Source organism: Dipodomys spectabilis, unplaced genomic scaffold (genome assembly GCF_019054845.1).
Source record: "Dipodomys spectabilis isolate Male_0828 unplaced genomic scaffold, ASM1905484v1 ptg000174l, whole genome shotgun sequence".
In the NCBI taxonomy this organism is placed as follows: Eukaryota; Metazoa; Chordata; class Mammalia; order Rodentia; family Heteromyidae; genus Dipodomys; species Dipodomys spectabilis.
In genome coordinates, this window is record NW_024870851.1 from 6052084 (window position 1) to 6067124 (window position 15041).

General features: G+C 38.4%; 1 protein-coding gene across 2 annotated transcripts in view; it reads right to left on the reverse strand.

The window, feature by feature from the left end:
* Positions 1–15041, reverse strand: part of Bbs5 (Bardet-Biedl syndrome 5) — a 42598-nt gene that overhangs the window by 14566 nt on the left and 12991 nt on the right. The window contains exons 7-12 of one of the 2 annotated variants that reach the window (XM_042694207.1): positions 13870–13965; positions 9694–9756; positions 6609–6743; positions 4650–4733; positions 3407–3430; positions 2844–3256 (exon numbers count right to left, since the gene is read on the reverse strand). In XM_042694207.1, coding sequence (XP_042550141.1) covers positions 3155–3256; positions 3407–3430; positions 4650–4733; positions 6609–6743; positions 9694–9756; positions 13870–13965 — 504 coding nt within the window. In that variant the 3' untranslated portion in view covers positions 2844–3154. Of the gene's footprint in view, positions 1–2843; positions 3257–3406; positions 3431–4649; positions 4734–6608; positions 6744–9693; positions 9757–13869; positions 13966–15041 lie in introns of those variants that run through there. The other variant, XM_042694206.1, reaches the window with a different exon arrangement.

A 15041-nucleotide genomic window follows, 5' to 3' on the forward strand; every position in this document is an offset into this window, starting at 1 on the left:
ACTTGAATTTTCGTAAGATCACCTTTCCAGTAATGGTCACACATTAACTTTTATTTTCTATTCAAAATAATGGGAATTAGATATTTCTTTTAGAAGTAGGAAACTTAAAAGATGTTTCTTGTGTATAATTATAGTTTTATAAAATATGAGATGATACATCCATCATATCTGAAATAACAAATGCATAAAAACAAATGATAATTTTTCTAAGGTATTCTAAATGATTTTTGTTTTTTAAAAAGCTTAATGGTGTTGAATTAAATTATGGAAGTATTTATTCATACTCTGCCTTGATGTACAAAGGATGTGTTATAGCTAACAATAATAGGGAAGTGAGGGAAAAATTTTAAAAAGAATTCTTCAAGATTAAATGAAAAATAAAGTCAATACTAAAAAAATTAAAGACCCACTATGGTATTTTATACAAAAGGTATTTTGTAATTTTTTTTTTTTTTTTGGTCAGTCATGGGGCCTGAACTTTGGCCTTGGTCACTGTCCCTCAGCTCTTCAGCTCAAGGCTAGCGCTCTACCACTTGAGCCACAGCGCCACTTCCAGCTTTTTCTGCATATGTGATGCTGAGGAATCAAACCCAGGGCCTCAGCATGCAAGGCAAGCACTCTGCCACTAAGCCACCTTCCCAGCCCAGTATTTTGTAATTTTTACTGTTAAAAGTTGTTTCATTAAATATTAAGTAGAACAAATGTAGCCTTATGAAATAGTTCATTTTCAAACACTGACAAAATCAGAATAAATACTAGACCACCTATACAATTGGGAAAACAAGCATTATTTTAAAAAGCATACATACACATATAACTGGAATGATCATCTAAGTCGATTATAAGGAATTACCACCTTAATTATGGAATGCAGATGTCATGATGAAGAATCACTAGGGCTACAGAAAGAATTTCAGGGGCTGGTACTCCGTGTTTTTGTGGTACTGAGGGGCTTGTGCATGCTGAGGAAGCACTTTACCAGCAGACACTGGTATTCTTAAATATGCCCCAAAGAATATAAACTCTCTTTTTTTTTTTTTTGGCTAGTCCTGGGGATTGAACTCAGAGTCTGGCACTGTTCTTGAGTTTCTTCTGCTCAAGGATAGCACTCTACCACTTGAGCCACCATGCCACTTCCGCCTTTTTCTGTTTATGTGGTACTGAGGAATCTAGTCCAGGGATTCATGCATGCTAGTCAAGCACTCTACTACTAAGCCACATTCCCAGACCTCTGTGTGTCTGTGCTGCTGTTCAGCCATAGTCCATAAGCCTCACAAATGCTCCATAAACATTTGTTGAATGAATGAATGCCCAGTTCAGAGAATTCTCTATTTTTAAATATCAAGGTCTCTAGCCATGTGTAAAAACTTTTTTCTTTTCTTTTACATCACAGTGATGTCAAGGTACTGTCAGTTGCTAAAACAACAGCTGAAAGAAGAGCTCATTGATTCTTTTTCCATTTATAGAAGTCATTAAAGGTTTTAACACACTAGAAAAAAATAACAGCTGCTCCCGTGTTTAAACAATAAATGACTCATTTCTCTCCACACACAACACCTAACATTTGAAAAGATTAGTGAGTCAGATGTAAGTACCATGATATGGCACTTGGGATTCTTACCAGTGGGCAATTTTAGTTTGTTTTGCTTGAAAAGTAGCGTTTAAACAATCTTTATGACAACATTTTATTTGTGATGTCCTAATGTAGGTCATTATAACTCTATCCATTAAATATGCAAAGATACAGCTGGGCACTGGTGGCTCACACTTGTAATCCTAATTCAAGAGGCTAAAGTTCAAAGCCAGCCCAGGAAGGAAAGTCCATGAGACTCTCATCTCCAATTTACCACCAAAAGGCCAGAAGTAGAACAAGAGGTAAAGCACTAGCCTTGAGTACAAAAGCCCAGGGATAGCACCAACGCCCTGAGTTTCAGCCCCAGACTAGCACCAAAAGGAAGTGTAAAAATCTTTTTCCAGGGGTTGGGAATGTGGTTTAGTGGTAGAGTTCTTGCCTAGTATTCATGGAGCCCTGGGTTCAATTCCACATAAACAGAAAAGGCCAGAGGCAGCGCTGTGGCTCAAGTGGTAGAATACTAAACTTGAGCACAGAGAAGCTCAGAGACAGAGCCCAGGCCCTGAGTTCAAGCCCCAGGACTGCCCTCACTTGCCTCCCCCCCCCCCAAAAAAGAAAAGAAATCCATTTCCCTTTAAATGAAGAAACCCACTTAAAGCTTTTGTTCGATGGTTTTAAATAAAGTGAGATGAGCATTAGGTTATATCATAAACCTGTCTACGACTGTATATATTGTTGCATATTCAAACATTTGTACCACCTCATTCTTTCCTACTACAGAAAGGGCTCCTGTGTAGCTAATGTGAATCATTTGACAAGGTTGTCCACAATGCTCTTGCAACTGGGGTAGCTGAACAACACTAAAACAACTAACACTAACGAACAACACTAGAGAGATTGAAAATTTTTACCTAATCAAATAACGTGTTATTTCTGAAAAATTTTAGACGTTTCAATAATACAAATAAGGAGACAAATCAACAAAAGAACAAAGCAATTTCCTTGGAAGTATATTCTTGTCCAAACTATAATGAAATCACTTCCACATTAGCACTCAAAACAAATAGAGGCTTGATGTATACCATAGTTAGCTGTAATATTTAGTTTTGACAAAATGACTCTCTAAAAATGATGCTTACAGACTACAATTTGTATAGAGTTAGCTTACATTTGGAGCTATGAGATAATGTAGTTAAGCTAAATTTTTATAATTAAGAAAGGAGTATTTTGATTATGATGTTCTTTTAAATAATACTTTCAAAACATTAGATGATGCTGCATAAATTCTTTATTAAACCCAATGATACAGTCATTTAATATCTGAAAACTAAAATTTTACAAGTATTAAGTACATTATAAACGTTTGCAAAGTAGATACATTTCAATTGAAATTTTAAATATAATTTTTTAAAAGAACCGGTGGTTTTCTAAGTGAGATTTTCCTTAATCAGTAAAAAACTCTTTCTGGAAAGCCTTGAATATAAAAGCTGTAAACATAAAAACCATTCCATGCCTTATAGCAGGTGACTAGAATCTTTACTCTTAAGAAATCTTTAAATAGAAATCTAGCTCAACTTAAGATCAACTCATTACTTCCCAAAGTCCCTGTAGTGTGAATCCATCCTTCAATTTCTCTATTGCCAGACCCAGTTCTTCTGAAAATACAGGTTCACGATCTTGTTGCTTTTGGGAGGTAAGAGAACGAGATAGGAATAGAGAGGGTGGGCAAGGGAGAGGAAAAAAACAAAAAATAGGTTTCACATAAGAATGCTAAATGCTGAAATATAGAAAATTGCAAAAAAAAAAATAGTACTATCAGCAAAATGTGCTTACCTTATTACCATCGGCAAAATAAGCCTATAAGACAAAAAAAATTTGATATTTCACATGTTTGCTATGTAATAGGTAAGGGAGCTAAGGAACAGGTAATGGATTGTACAGTGATTCTGCAACTAAATGTATTTCACATTTTGATACTGGAAGTTTAATGGTTTTCTCACTATCTCTACAATGATAGAAATCAAAATTTATTGATCAGTATTAACAGCTACGAAAAAACGATGTCTTTAAGCTCTAAACAAATGTGCTTTGTAGGAATGAACATAGTGGCTCACATCTGTAATTCTAGTTATTTGAGAGGCTAAGATTGAGAAAAATCATGGTTTGAGGCCAGTCCTGGCAAAAGTTTGTGAGATCTCCATCTCAACCAATAAAAAGTTAAGCATGGTGGCCTGCATCTGTCATTCCAAGTGTCACAGGGGAAAGAATAAACAGGATTGTGGTTCAGGCCAATCTGGGCAAAAATAAGAGACCCTACTTGAAAAGTAACACAGGCAAAAAATCCTCAAGTGGCAGAAGGCCTACCCAGAAAGCTCAAGGCTCTAAAAATCAAGCCCTAGAACTGCACAAAAACCTGAGATGTACTTTGTCATTAATGTATAACTTATTCCTAACTTGAAATGAACAAAACAAAACAAACCAGTACTTTAGTGTGCCAGTAAATACATAGAGATAGTGGTAGTTGAAAATTAAATGCCAATTTAGAAACATTTATTGTTCAGATGTGTGTTCTTCTAAAACCATATAGTTACAGATTAAGGGAAATTTATCTTAATTATGTATAGATTTTAAAGTATTTAACCAGCTATAACAGTTTTTGATATTTTTTTGAGGGGTGCTAGTACTGGAAGTTGAACTCAGAGCTTCACACTTGCTCAGCTTGTTTTGCTCATGGGTAGCTCTACTTTAAGTCATGTCTCTAGCCCAGTGTTTTGTTGCTTGGTTGGAGATGGCATCTCACATAGTTTATTGCCCCGGCTAAATTTGAACCATGATCCTCCGAGTCTCAGCCTCTTGAGTAGATAGGATTACAGGTGTTAGCCACCAGTGTGTGGTTCTTAGTTTGGTAATTTAAAAGCATTATCACAAAACAAATTCCCTCACTTAAAAAAATTTACCTCAACCTCATGTCAAAAGTCTCAAGTTTTATAATGTTCTATACAGTCATACCATGACTTAACTAAACATGACTCATGTACAAATCACGAGAAATTTAATAGTTCTTTTTGACACTCACCACAAATGCATCTGTGTGACCATCAGAGTCTATTTCTACATCATCTTGAATTTGTTCCACTGTCAGAGCTTCAAGGGGCTGTGGCTAAAAATCAAGATGTCAGAATTTATCAGAGACAATATTATTTAAACAAATCATTTGAGGAAATGTATTGTGAGAACTATAAATATGTTCAAGAAGATACAACTATAACTACTTAAGTCTTAAGAAAACCACCATTACAATTATAATTACTCTTTCATTAAAACTAATTTGAATAATAAAATGCATTACACTTAAGTTTATTTTTGTCTATTGTTTCATTTTATTTTCTTACTATTAGTTTATTATTATAGAGGTGATATACAAGGGATTACAATTGCATGAGTCAGGTAATGAGTGCCTTTCCTTTCATTCAGTGTCTCCTGTTCCCTCACACTCTCCCAGTCCCTCTCTCCCAGTCCAATCCCTCCTATCTCCACCCACCAGTTGTATAGTTTACTTTCTCCAGTGTCCACTGTGCTTCACTGCTAGTCTTTTCCTTTCTTTCCTTCCTTCCTTCCTTCCTTTCTCTCTCTTTCTTTTTCTTTTTTTGAAAATTCTTTATTGTGATTAAGTGGTTACATAATTTCACAGTATTGTGGGATAGTGATGCTTAGTTAAAGTCACAAACGCATTCTAACTTTCATGGGGCAAATCGTCTATCGTGGTCTATAAAGTTTATGAGTGCTATGAGCTTCGACAATTTCGTCCACATCAGGTGATATGTGCATTCCTTTCCTTTTGCATCGCGTCAGCTGTTCCCTCTTTTCCACTCGTTCCTTCCCTCCCTCCCATCGCTGCCATTGAGTTGCTTAGTCCGTTTTGATCAATGTCCAGTGCAGCTGATGGGTCCTGCTGTTGTATGTTTTTCCCTGATTCCCTCTAGTTCTGTGTCCTCCTCCTAGTTTCCCTCTGGTGTGCACATATATACCATATATGTGATCAGCAGCATGGGGTTACTTAGTGGTGATTCGATCAGATGATACACTTAAGTTTCTAAATCTGAAGTCTAGATCATGAAAAAAGTTAGAATGGGAATTTTCCACATATTTAATATAGTTAAGAGCCATTTTTTTGTTGTTGTTGTTGTTGATTGTGTGGCTTGAACTCTGGACCTGGGCACTGTCCCTCAGCTCTTCAGCTCAGTGCTCTACCACTTGAGCTACAGTGCCATTTCTGTTTTTTTTTATGGTTTAGTAGACATAAGAGTTTCACGGACTTTCCTAACCGGATTGGCTATGAACTGTGATCCTCAGATCTCAGCCTCCTGAGTAGCTAGGATTAAAGGTGTGAGCCACCAGTGCCCAGCCTTAAGAGCCATCCTTTTAAAAAAGACCCTAAATTATTTTTCTTTCACATACTCAAAAACTTGCTTATAATAGCATTTTTTCAAATTTCCTCAAATTACTCATAAAATAAAATTTGTAAAAAAGTAAAATAACAAAGATTTACATAGGATATTTTAAGGCTAAGGCAGAATAAGATGTAGTACTGATATTAATCTGTTCATTTTTCAAATATTTGAGTAACTTTACTGTAGTAGGGAACGTGTACTAGTACCAACAAGGGTATAAAATCCTTCTTCTTACCCACAAAGGATTTATACTCTTCTGATAGTGGTTAGAAAAATAAAACACAATTACAAATAACTATTAGGTTGAACTAAAATTGTAATTTTTATACATAAAGAGGTCAAATACTAACAAACCATCTGGTTCAACCTATGCAAAAAAGCTCACTTAGGTATGGAAGAATGAAAGATGATACAACCAATTAGGAGAACAGTAACTATCAACAGTTAACACAGTCTAGCCCAGGCCAGGCTCACTTGAACAAAGTCTGTGTATCTAGTTTAAAGCAAAGTGTACACAAAGCCTTTATATCTGCATTTCATAGGGAGCATAAAAACAATCCAGCAAACTCCACAGTTCAGATTACCTTTTCTTCCATTTCATAATTCACTCCAAATATGGGACTGGCAGAATAGACTTTGTGAAGTGAATTGATTTCCTTAACTGATTCCTGTAGTTTTTCCACGGGATCTATTTTAAAGCCAAGAACATATCCTCCACTCTACAATAGACAACAAGAGAGAAGACTAAGTCTGACAAACGATAAACTACAGCTGTAATTGTTCTTATTTTAGAGTACACCAGATAAGTTGATTAAAAAATTACACTCATCACTATGAAAAATTTTAAGCACATATAAAAATAGAACACAATACAATACAAAATAATACAAAAAAGCCTTCAGATAATCATCACACAGCTTCAAACATCTCTAGCTCTCCCTTACATAAAACCCACACCTTCAGTATTATTCTGAAATACGTTCAGATATCATATAACCTCATTTGTAAATATAAGAGGTTTCTCAAAATTAAAATAAATGTACTATAGATTTTTCTTGAGTTTTTTTTTTTTTTTTTGGTCAGTTGTAGGGCTTGAACTCAGGGCCTGGGCACTGTCCCTTAGCTCTTTTTGCTTAAGGCTAGCATTCTACCATTTGAGCTACAGTGCCAATTCTGGTTTTTGAGTGGTTAATTGGAGAAGAGTACTTTTCCTGCCTGGGCTGGCTATGAACCGTGATCCTCAGATCTCAGCCTCCTGAATAGCTAGGATTATAGGTGTGAGCCACCAGTGCAGGCTTGTGCTAGTTCTAGAAAAGGTAAAGACTATACATTAAAAGAAAGAAATGAGACAGGCACTGCTGGCTCATTCCTGTAATTCCTGTCTCAGAAGGCAGAGACTTGTAAGGTTGAGGTTCAAAGCCAGCCTGGAAAACCATCTCCAATTAATCAGCAAAATACCTAAATTGAGCTGTGGCTCAATGGTTAGAGCACCAGCCATAAACAAGGAAGCTAAGTGAGAGCTCAAATTCCTAAGTTCAACTCCCAGCACAAGAAAGAAAGGAAGGAAGAAAGGAAGGAAGGAAGGAAGGAAGGAAGGAAGGAAGGGAGGGAAGAAAAGAAAGAAAGAAAGAAAAGAAAGAAAGGAAGAAAGAAAAAGAAAAATGGTCTATTCAAATCCTTAAAGGCTAGCTAGCTCCTTCAAGAATTTAGAAACTATGATAAGCCACTAGGAAAAGTATTAAAAAGACTGATATAATTCAGTTATACACCATAGGTAAGTAGCATACTGTAACTGGTTAGTTCAAAGTTTCATTCTATACATACTTATTAGCTGTCTGATGCTGGGAAACTTACATTTTCAGGTGCACCACCAAACAATTATCTGGTTGTTGTATTAAAATAGACAATGTATACAGGGCCTTTGGTATAGTTGCTGGAGCATAGTAAATAGGCAGCTGTAGACTATAGGAAAGGAGTGAATAGACTTTCATGTTTAAATCTAGAAGGGGCTTTACAATTCAGTTTGTAAAAAAGAAATTTTTTTTTTTGTCCATCGTGGGGCCTGAACTCTGGGCCTGGGTGCTGTCCCTCAGCTCTTCAGCTCAAAGGTAGTGTTCTACGACTTGAGCCACAGGGCCACTTCCGGCTTTTTCTGCTTATGTGGTGCTGAGGAGTCAAATCCAGGGTCCCCATGCATGCAAGGCAAGCATTCTACCACTGAGCCACCTTCCCAGCCTGCCTCCTCCCCCCCTCCCCCCAAATATCTTAAATGTTTTATTTAAAAGTGTTTCTGGAAGCTATGAATGATGGCTCATGCCTGTAATCCTAGCTATTCAAGATGATGAGATTTGAGGATTGTGGTTTGAAGCCAGCCTGGGCATGAAGACCTGTGAGACTATTATTTCTAATTAATTACCAAAAAAAAGTAAAGCTATTGCTCAAGTTGTAGAGTGCTGTCCCTGAGCAAAAAAGCTCAAAGACAGCACCCAGGCCTAATTCAAGCCCTAGGGCCTGCACACACATAAATAAAAAACTGTTTCTAGGTGTGGGTTGGGAGGGATGGGTGAGAATCTTTGAAGGGGTAACAATGAACAAGATGTATTGTATTCATAAACTGCTTTGTTAAATGGCAACTCTGTTGTACAACTACTAAAATAATAAAAGTGTTTCTGTAAAAACAGCAAAATGAGGGTTTATAGTTTAAAATCGGTATGTTAAAATATAAAATGTAGGGGCTGGGAAGGTGGCTCAGTGGTAGAGCGCTTGCTTTGCATGCGTGAGGCCCTGGATTTGATTCCTCAGCACCACATAAGCAAAAAGAAAAAAGCCGGAAGTGGTGCTGTGGCTCAAGTGGTAGAGTGCTAGTCTTGAGCTGAAGAGCTGAGGGACAGCGCCCAGGCCCAGAGTTCAGGCCCCATGACCGGACCCCCCCCCCAAAAAAAAAAAAAATATATAAAATGTATTAAACACGTGTGTGTATGTTTTTCTCAAAGAAAATCTTTTTCTTTTTTTGTTCTAAGACCTGAACTAGGTATCTGATGCTTTTGCTCATTGGCTGACGCTCTGCTACCTGAGCCATGTCTCCAACCCCTCTAAGAAAATCTTATGAATCAGCCAGATCTGGAATCAAACTTTAGTCTCACCCCTTGCTAGTTATGAGACCACAGACCAGGCTCCTAACTTCTCCAGGTGTCAGTTTCTAGACAGTAAAATGGGGGAAAACAGTAGAGTTTTAGACTGAGAGAATATAGAAACAGCATTTGACATAATAACTTGATTAATAACAAGTGATAATTGTATCTCTCCAGCAAAAAATAAATAAATAAATAAAACAAAGAAAAAAAACAAAACAAAGGCAGAGCTGGGCTTGGTGGTGCAGGCCTGTAATCCCAGCACTGAGGATGCTGAAGCAGGAGGTTTGTGAATTTGAGGCTGGCTTGGGCTATACAGAAAGATACTTTCTCAAAATAAAACAAAACAAGAAACATGGACAGGATTCCTCCTACAGAGACAATTAGCATAAGACTTCAAACACTTCATAAACCTTGAGAGTATAGTTAATAATCTTGTTGCTAGGTAATAAAACTAAAAGCCTAGATTGTAAAATAAAATACTGTCACACAGTTTAAAAAATTTATCTTAGGTTAATAAAAATGTAAAATATCTTACCTGCTTAGAACTTTCAATGACAAGAGCTAAGCCAAATTTTGAATCTCTAATCTTTATTGAACGCTAAAAAAAAAATAAAAAGAAAATGCATGTTTTATTATCTGACAGTGGTAACTCTTTAATATAAGGTTTTAAACTTTTATACAGGTACTACTTTTCAAAGGATAAACTTCACAGAGATCAAGTTAAACTTGATCCTGAAAATGAAGACATCTGAAATATGCACAAAAATATTTCTCATTTTCAGGGAACTAGCAATTTTTCTGAATATTTTACACAACCACCAATAATTTTTTAAGTTACTATGAGCCAGTGTCTTTTGTGGTGTCAAGGCAGGATTAGTTTCAAAGTCACATGCTGTTTCCTACATCAAGGGTGGCTAAGTTCTAAAAGACCCTTGATTTTCACTTTCCACTTAATTATTCATTCTTTTGGGGTGCTAAGGATTGAACCCCAGGGCCTGGTATATACTAGTCAAGTGCTCCTACCACTGGATACATCTCAGCCCTCCATTTACTTTTTAGAAAAAAAACTTATGAACACCAATCACAAGGCATCAGGAAGGCTGGAACAAGTAGTCGCAATGAACAAGAGCTTCTAAGGATTAAACAGGAGCAGGGGATGGGAAGTGGTGGCTCCAGTAGCCTGAGAGAAGGGAGGTGGCAATGGCAAGTAGGGGCTTTAGAAAGAGACCAAAACCACTTGTTGGAGAAAGGGAAAACCATGGAGGACCTAATATTATCCCAGCAGACCAAAAGCCCGGAGAGGGTCTTCTGTGGCAGCTGATGGCATGTCACACTTCCAGAGAAAAAGAGGAGAGAGACAGATTTTAGTGGTAATTCCTATGAAAATCTGGCCTTTCAGCTAACTACTTTACATTCCGCCAAGAATACAGAGTTCCTAGTTAGAACCATAGAACACTGGCATCCTTGGCTGTCATCAACAGAAAATGTAACTAGGAGATACAGACTGATAAAAGCAGCAAGAAGCGCGCGCGCGCACGCACGCGCACACACACACACACACACACACACACACACACACACCACAAGTCAGGACCATGGCTGAGGTGTAGAGCACACACACACACACACACACACACACACACCACGAGTCAGGACCATGGCTGAGGTGTAGAGCACACACACACACACACACACACACACACACACACACACACACACCCCACGAGTCAGGACCATGGCTGAGGTGTAGAGCACACACACACACACACACACACACACCACGAGTCAGGACCATGGCTGAGGTGTAGAGCACACACACACACACACACACACCACGAGTCAGGACCATGGCTGAGGTGTAGAGCACACACACACACACACACACACACACACACACACACACACACACCACGAGTCAGGACCATGGCTGAGGTGTAGAGCACACACACACACACACACACACACACACACACACACCACGAGTCAGGACCATGGCTGAGGTGTAGAGCCAACACACACACACACACACACACACACACACACACACACACACACACACCACGAGTCAGGACCATGGCTGAGGTGTAGAGCCAAAGTTAGGGAATGACTACTGCAGAGACAAGTTGTGATAGTATCAGATTGCAAGCTGTTTCGGTTAGGCTGAATTCACTCCACAGGCCATATTTGGCTCCTCTATTCTGAATAAATAGCCACAGCAAAAATACTTTATTTGAAGAACAGAAAGCACATTGTTGTTTACTAATCAGTAATTATTTAGCATGACAGAGGTTAGATTAAGTGAGCTTTAGCACACACAAAAGCAATCTGATTATACTTTCCCGTATTTCTGGTTGGAGATATAGCTCAGTGGTGGAGTGCTTGCCTAATATGCACAAGGCCTTGAGTTTGATCCTCAGCATGACAAGTAAAATAAAACAAATCGAATTTCTTTGGGTGGCCAGAAATAATTTTCTTCCTATTGAACTCTACGATTAACTATTTATGTATTGTTTTCCTCCACCAGATTGAAAACTCTTGTGGCAGGAATGGTGTATTGATTCAAGATTGTTATTTCTGGCACTTAGCCCAGAGAAGGTGTTTAGTATCTGGCAAATGAATAAAAAATGATCAGATATTTTAAAGTAACTCAGAAATCAAACTAGCTAGGAAAAAATAGGCTTGGGAATATTTTGCAAAGCATTATTAATCTCATTGGCTAAGAATTTTTTTTTCTTTTTAGTTATTATAAAGGTGACGTACAGAGGGATTACAGTTTATATAAGTTAGGAAAAGAGTACATTTCTTTTTGGATATCACCCAAGAATTCTCTTTTAAAAAATAGCATTTTCAGCTGGGCGCTGGTGGCGCACGCCTGTAATCCTAGCTACTCAGGAGGCTGAGATCTGAGGATCGCGGTTCAAAGTCAACCCGGGCAGGAGAGACCGTGAGACTCCTATCTCCAATAAACCACCAGAAAACCGGAAGTGGTGCTGTAGCTCAAGTGGTAGAGCACTCGCCTTGAGCTAAAGAGCTGAGGGACAGCGCCCAGGCCCAGAGTTCAAGCCCCATGACCGACCAAAAAAAAAAAATAGCATTTTCAGCTGGGTGCTGTTGGCTCAGGCCTATAATCTTAGCTACACAGGAGGTTGAGATCTGAGGATTGAGGTTTGAAGCCAGCCTGGGCAGGAAAGTCTGAGACTCTTTAATAACAGAAAAAGCCAGAAGTAGGGGGTTGGTAGAGTGCTTGCTAGGCATGCATGGGGCCCTGGGTTTGATTCTTCAGTACCTCATTAGTAGAAAAAGCTGGAAGTGGTGCTGTGGTTCAAGTGGTAGAGTGCTAGCCTTGGGCTGAAGAGCTGAGGGACAGTACCAAGTTCAAGCCCCACAAATGGCCAAAAAAAAAAAAAAGCCAGAAGTGGAGCAGTGGCTCAAATGGTAGGGCACTAGTTTTGGGCAAAAGTGGCTCAGAAACAGTGCCCAGGCCCAGAGTTCAAGTCTCAGGACTAGAAAAAGAAAGCATCTTCTAAATATCACATATATTGCATCTATTCAAAAAGTATTAATAAGACTGCTTAGGTTTTTTTTTTTGTTTTGTTTTGTTTTGGGGAGGTCCAGTCATGGGGCCTGAACTCTGGGCCTGGGTGCTATCCCTCAGCTCTTCAGCTCAAGGCTAGCGCTCTACCACTTGAGCCACAGCGCCACCTCCGGCTTTTTTCTTTTTGCTTATGTGGTGCTGAGGAATCGAACCCAGGGCCTCAGGCATGCAAGGCAAGTGCTCTACCACCTTCCCAACCCCCCCTTTTATAATTGGTTATGAGGCTTGAACTTAGGGCCTGGTTGCTCTCCCTAAGCTTTTTGCTCAAGGCTAGTGCTCCACCACTTTGAGCCACAGCTCCACTCTCAGTAGAGCTCAGTTTTCTAGTGGCTAATTGGAGATAAGAGTCTCATGGATTTTTCTTCCCAGGCTGGCTTTGAACCACAATCCTCATATCACAGCCTTCTGAGTAGCTAGGATTACAGATGTGAGCTACCAGTGCCCGGCCCAGATGATCTTTTTTAAAAAAATCTATTCCAAAACAAACTGGTCTCAGATGTAGTGAGTTCTTATTCTAAATTTTAGCAGCTTTAATTGAACTTAAGCTAAAAGTATTAGCACTAAAAATCACTTTGATTCCTTCAGTAAACCTGTGGTATGAATCCAGCTTGTGTTGCAGTCTAATTGAATAGAATGAAAGCAGTTCATTTATAAGACCAGTGGATTCATTCTGGCTTAAAAAGGGTTTGGAGCAGAAAGTGGTAAGAAAAATCAACAGCAAGTATATGAGTTAGTATGCTAAGTCCAAACCAAAGAAGTCCAAACCTACCTGCTCCACAGAAAGGTTGCAGAAAACTTTAGTGGCTAAAGACCTTTGATCAGAATCTAATAAAGAAAACTTAGTTAACTATTTAAAAATTTAAAACCCAATGCATTTATTTTTTAGTAGCAAGTTAATAATGATGCTGTTTTCCTTGAATATAAATAGAGTTATATCTTTTCTAGTGGAATGGTAAAGTATTAACATTTAAAAAGTATGCTCTTAGCTAATAACTTAGTGCCACATAAAAATGGGAAAGAAAAAGAATTTGTCTAATTCCAACAGTCCTATGGACTAATTATTAACTATATTAGTTATTATACATTTAAATAAGTAACCAAAATGTATATACTTACAATTTGCAAATATGGGATGCTGACATTAAAACTGTCATTCATATTTGCATGCCACACAATTCTCACATTGGTGATAAAAAATGTTCCTAAATTTCCCTGCAAAAGACAGTAATGAATCGTAAGTCAATGATGATTTGTTTGGATACTTAATCTTTATTTTCTAGAACATGGAATAATTCTGATATCACAGCATTAGATTAATATAAGATCTGAGTATTATGGAGTATAAATGCTTCTGATACGATAGCAAAATAATTAGATGACTATGGGTCTAGACTGTGGAATCATTTATCATTTAACTGTCAGTATAGTTAAAACTTACACATATAATCCTAGGCTGAGAACAGGAGGATCAAAGTTTGAGGCCAACCTAGGCAGAAGACTTTGCACGACCTCTTCTCAACCCAACACTGGGCACAGTGGGCACCCAACAGTAGTGTATACACCTATCATCCTACTTATTCAGAAGGCTAAGGTTGCAGGATCATGGGTCCAGATCAGCCCAGAAGACAAAGTCCAAGAGACTCCATATCTCAAAGGAAGAGGCCATTCTCTCTGAAACTATGTGAAGACACTGGAGGATGCTGTCAGAATAAAAATGGAGTCTACCGGGCATGGTGGTGGTACATGCTTGTAATTCAGTACTTGAGAGGTAGAAACAGGAGGATCATGATTGAGATGAGCCTACATACCCACATACCAAATTCTAGGACAGTCTGATCTGTAGAGAACAGCAAAAATGTAGTCACATGTGCCAACTTCTCAACTAAAGCTGAGAAGTTATGACGAAAGGATTTTTTTTTTTTGACAGTCCTGGGGCTTGAACTCAGGGCCTGGGCACTGTCCCTGAGCTTCTTTTGCTCAAGGCTAGCACTCTACCACTTGAGCCACAGCGCCACTTCTGGCTGTTTTTGTTTATGTGTTGCTGAGGAATCAAACCCAGGGCTTCATGCATGCTAGGCAAGCACTCTACTATTAAGTCACATTCTCAGCTCTGGAGAAAGGATTCTTGTGCAGTTTTTTGGCACAAAAGCCCTTCCAAGCACTCTGACAGAAGGCAAATTTGTATTTTCTGACTTTAGTTCCCTCTTGTATTCCTTGTATTCTGCTTTGTAATGGTGTGATCTTCAGGATTAAACAACATTCTCTTTCTAGCCCTTGAAGATTATCCT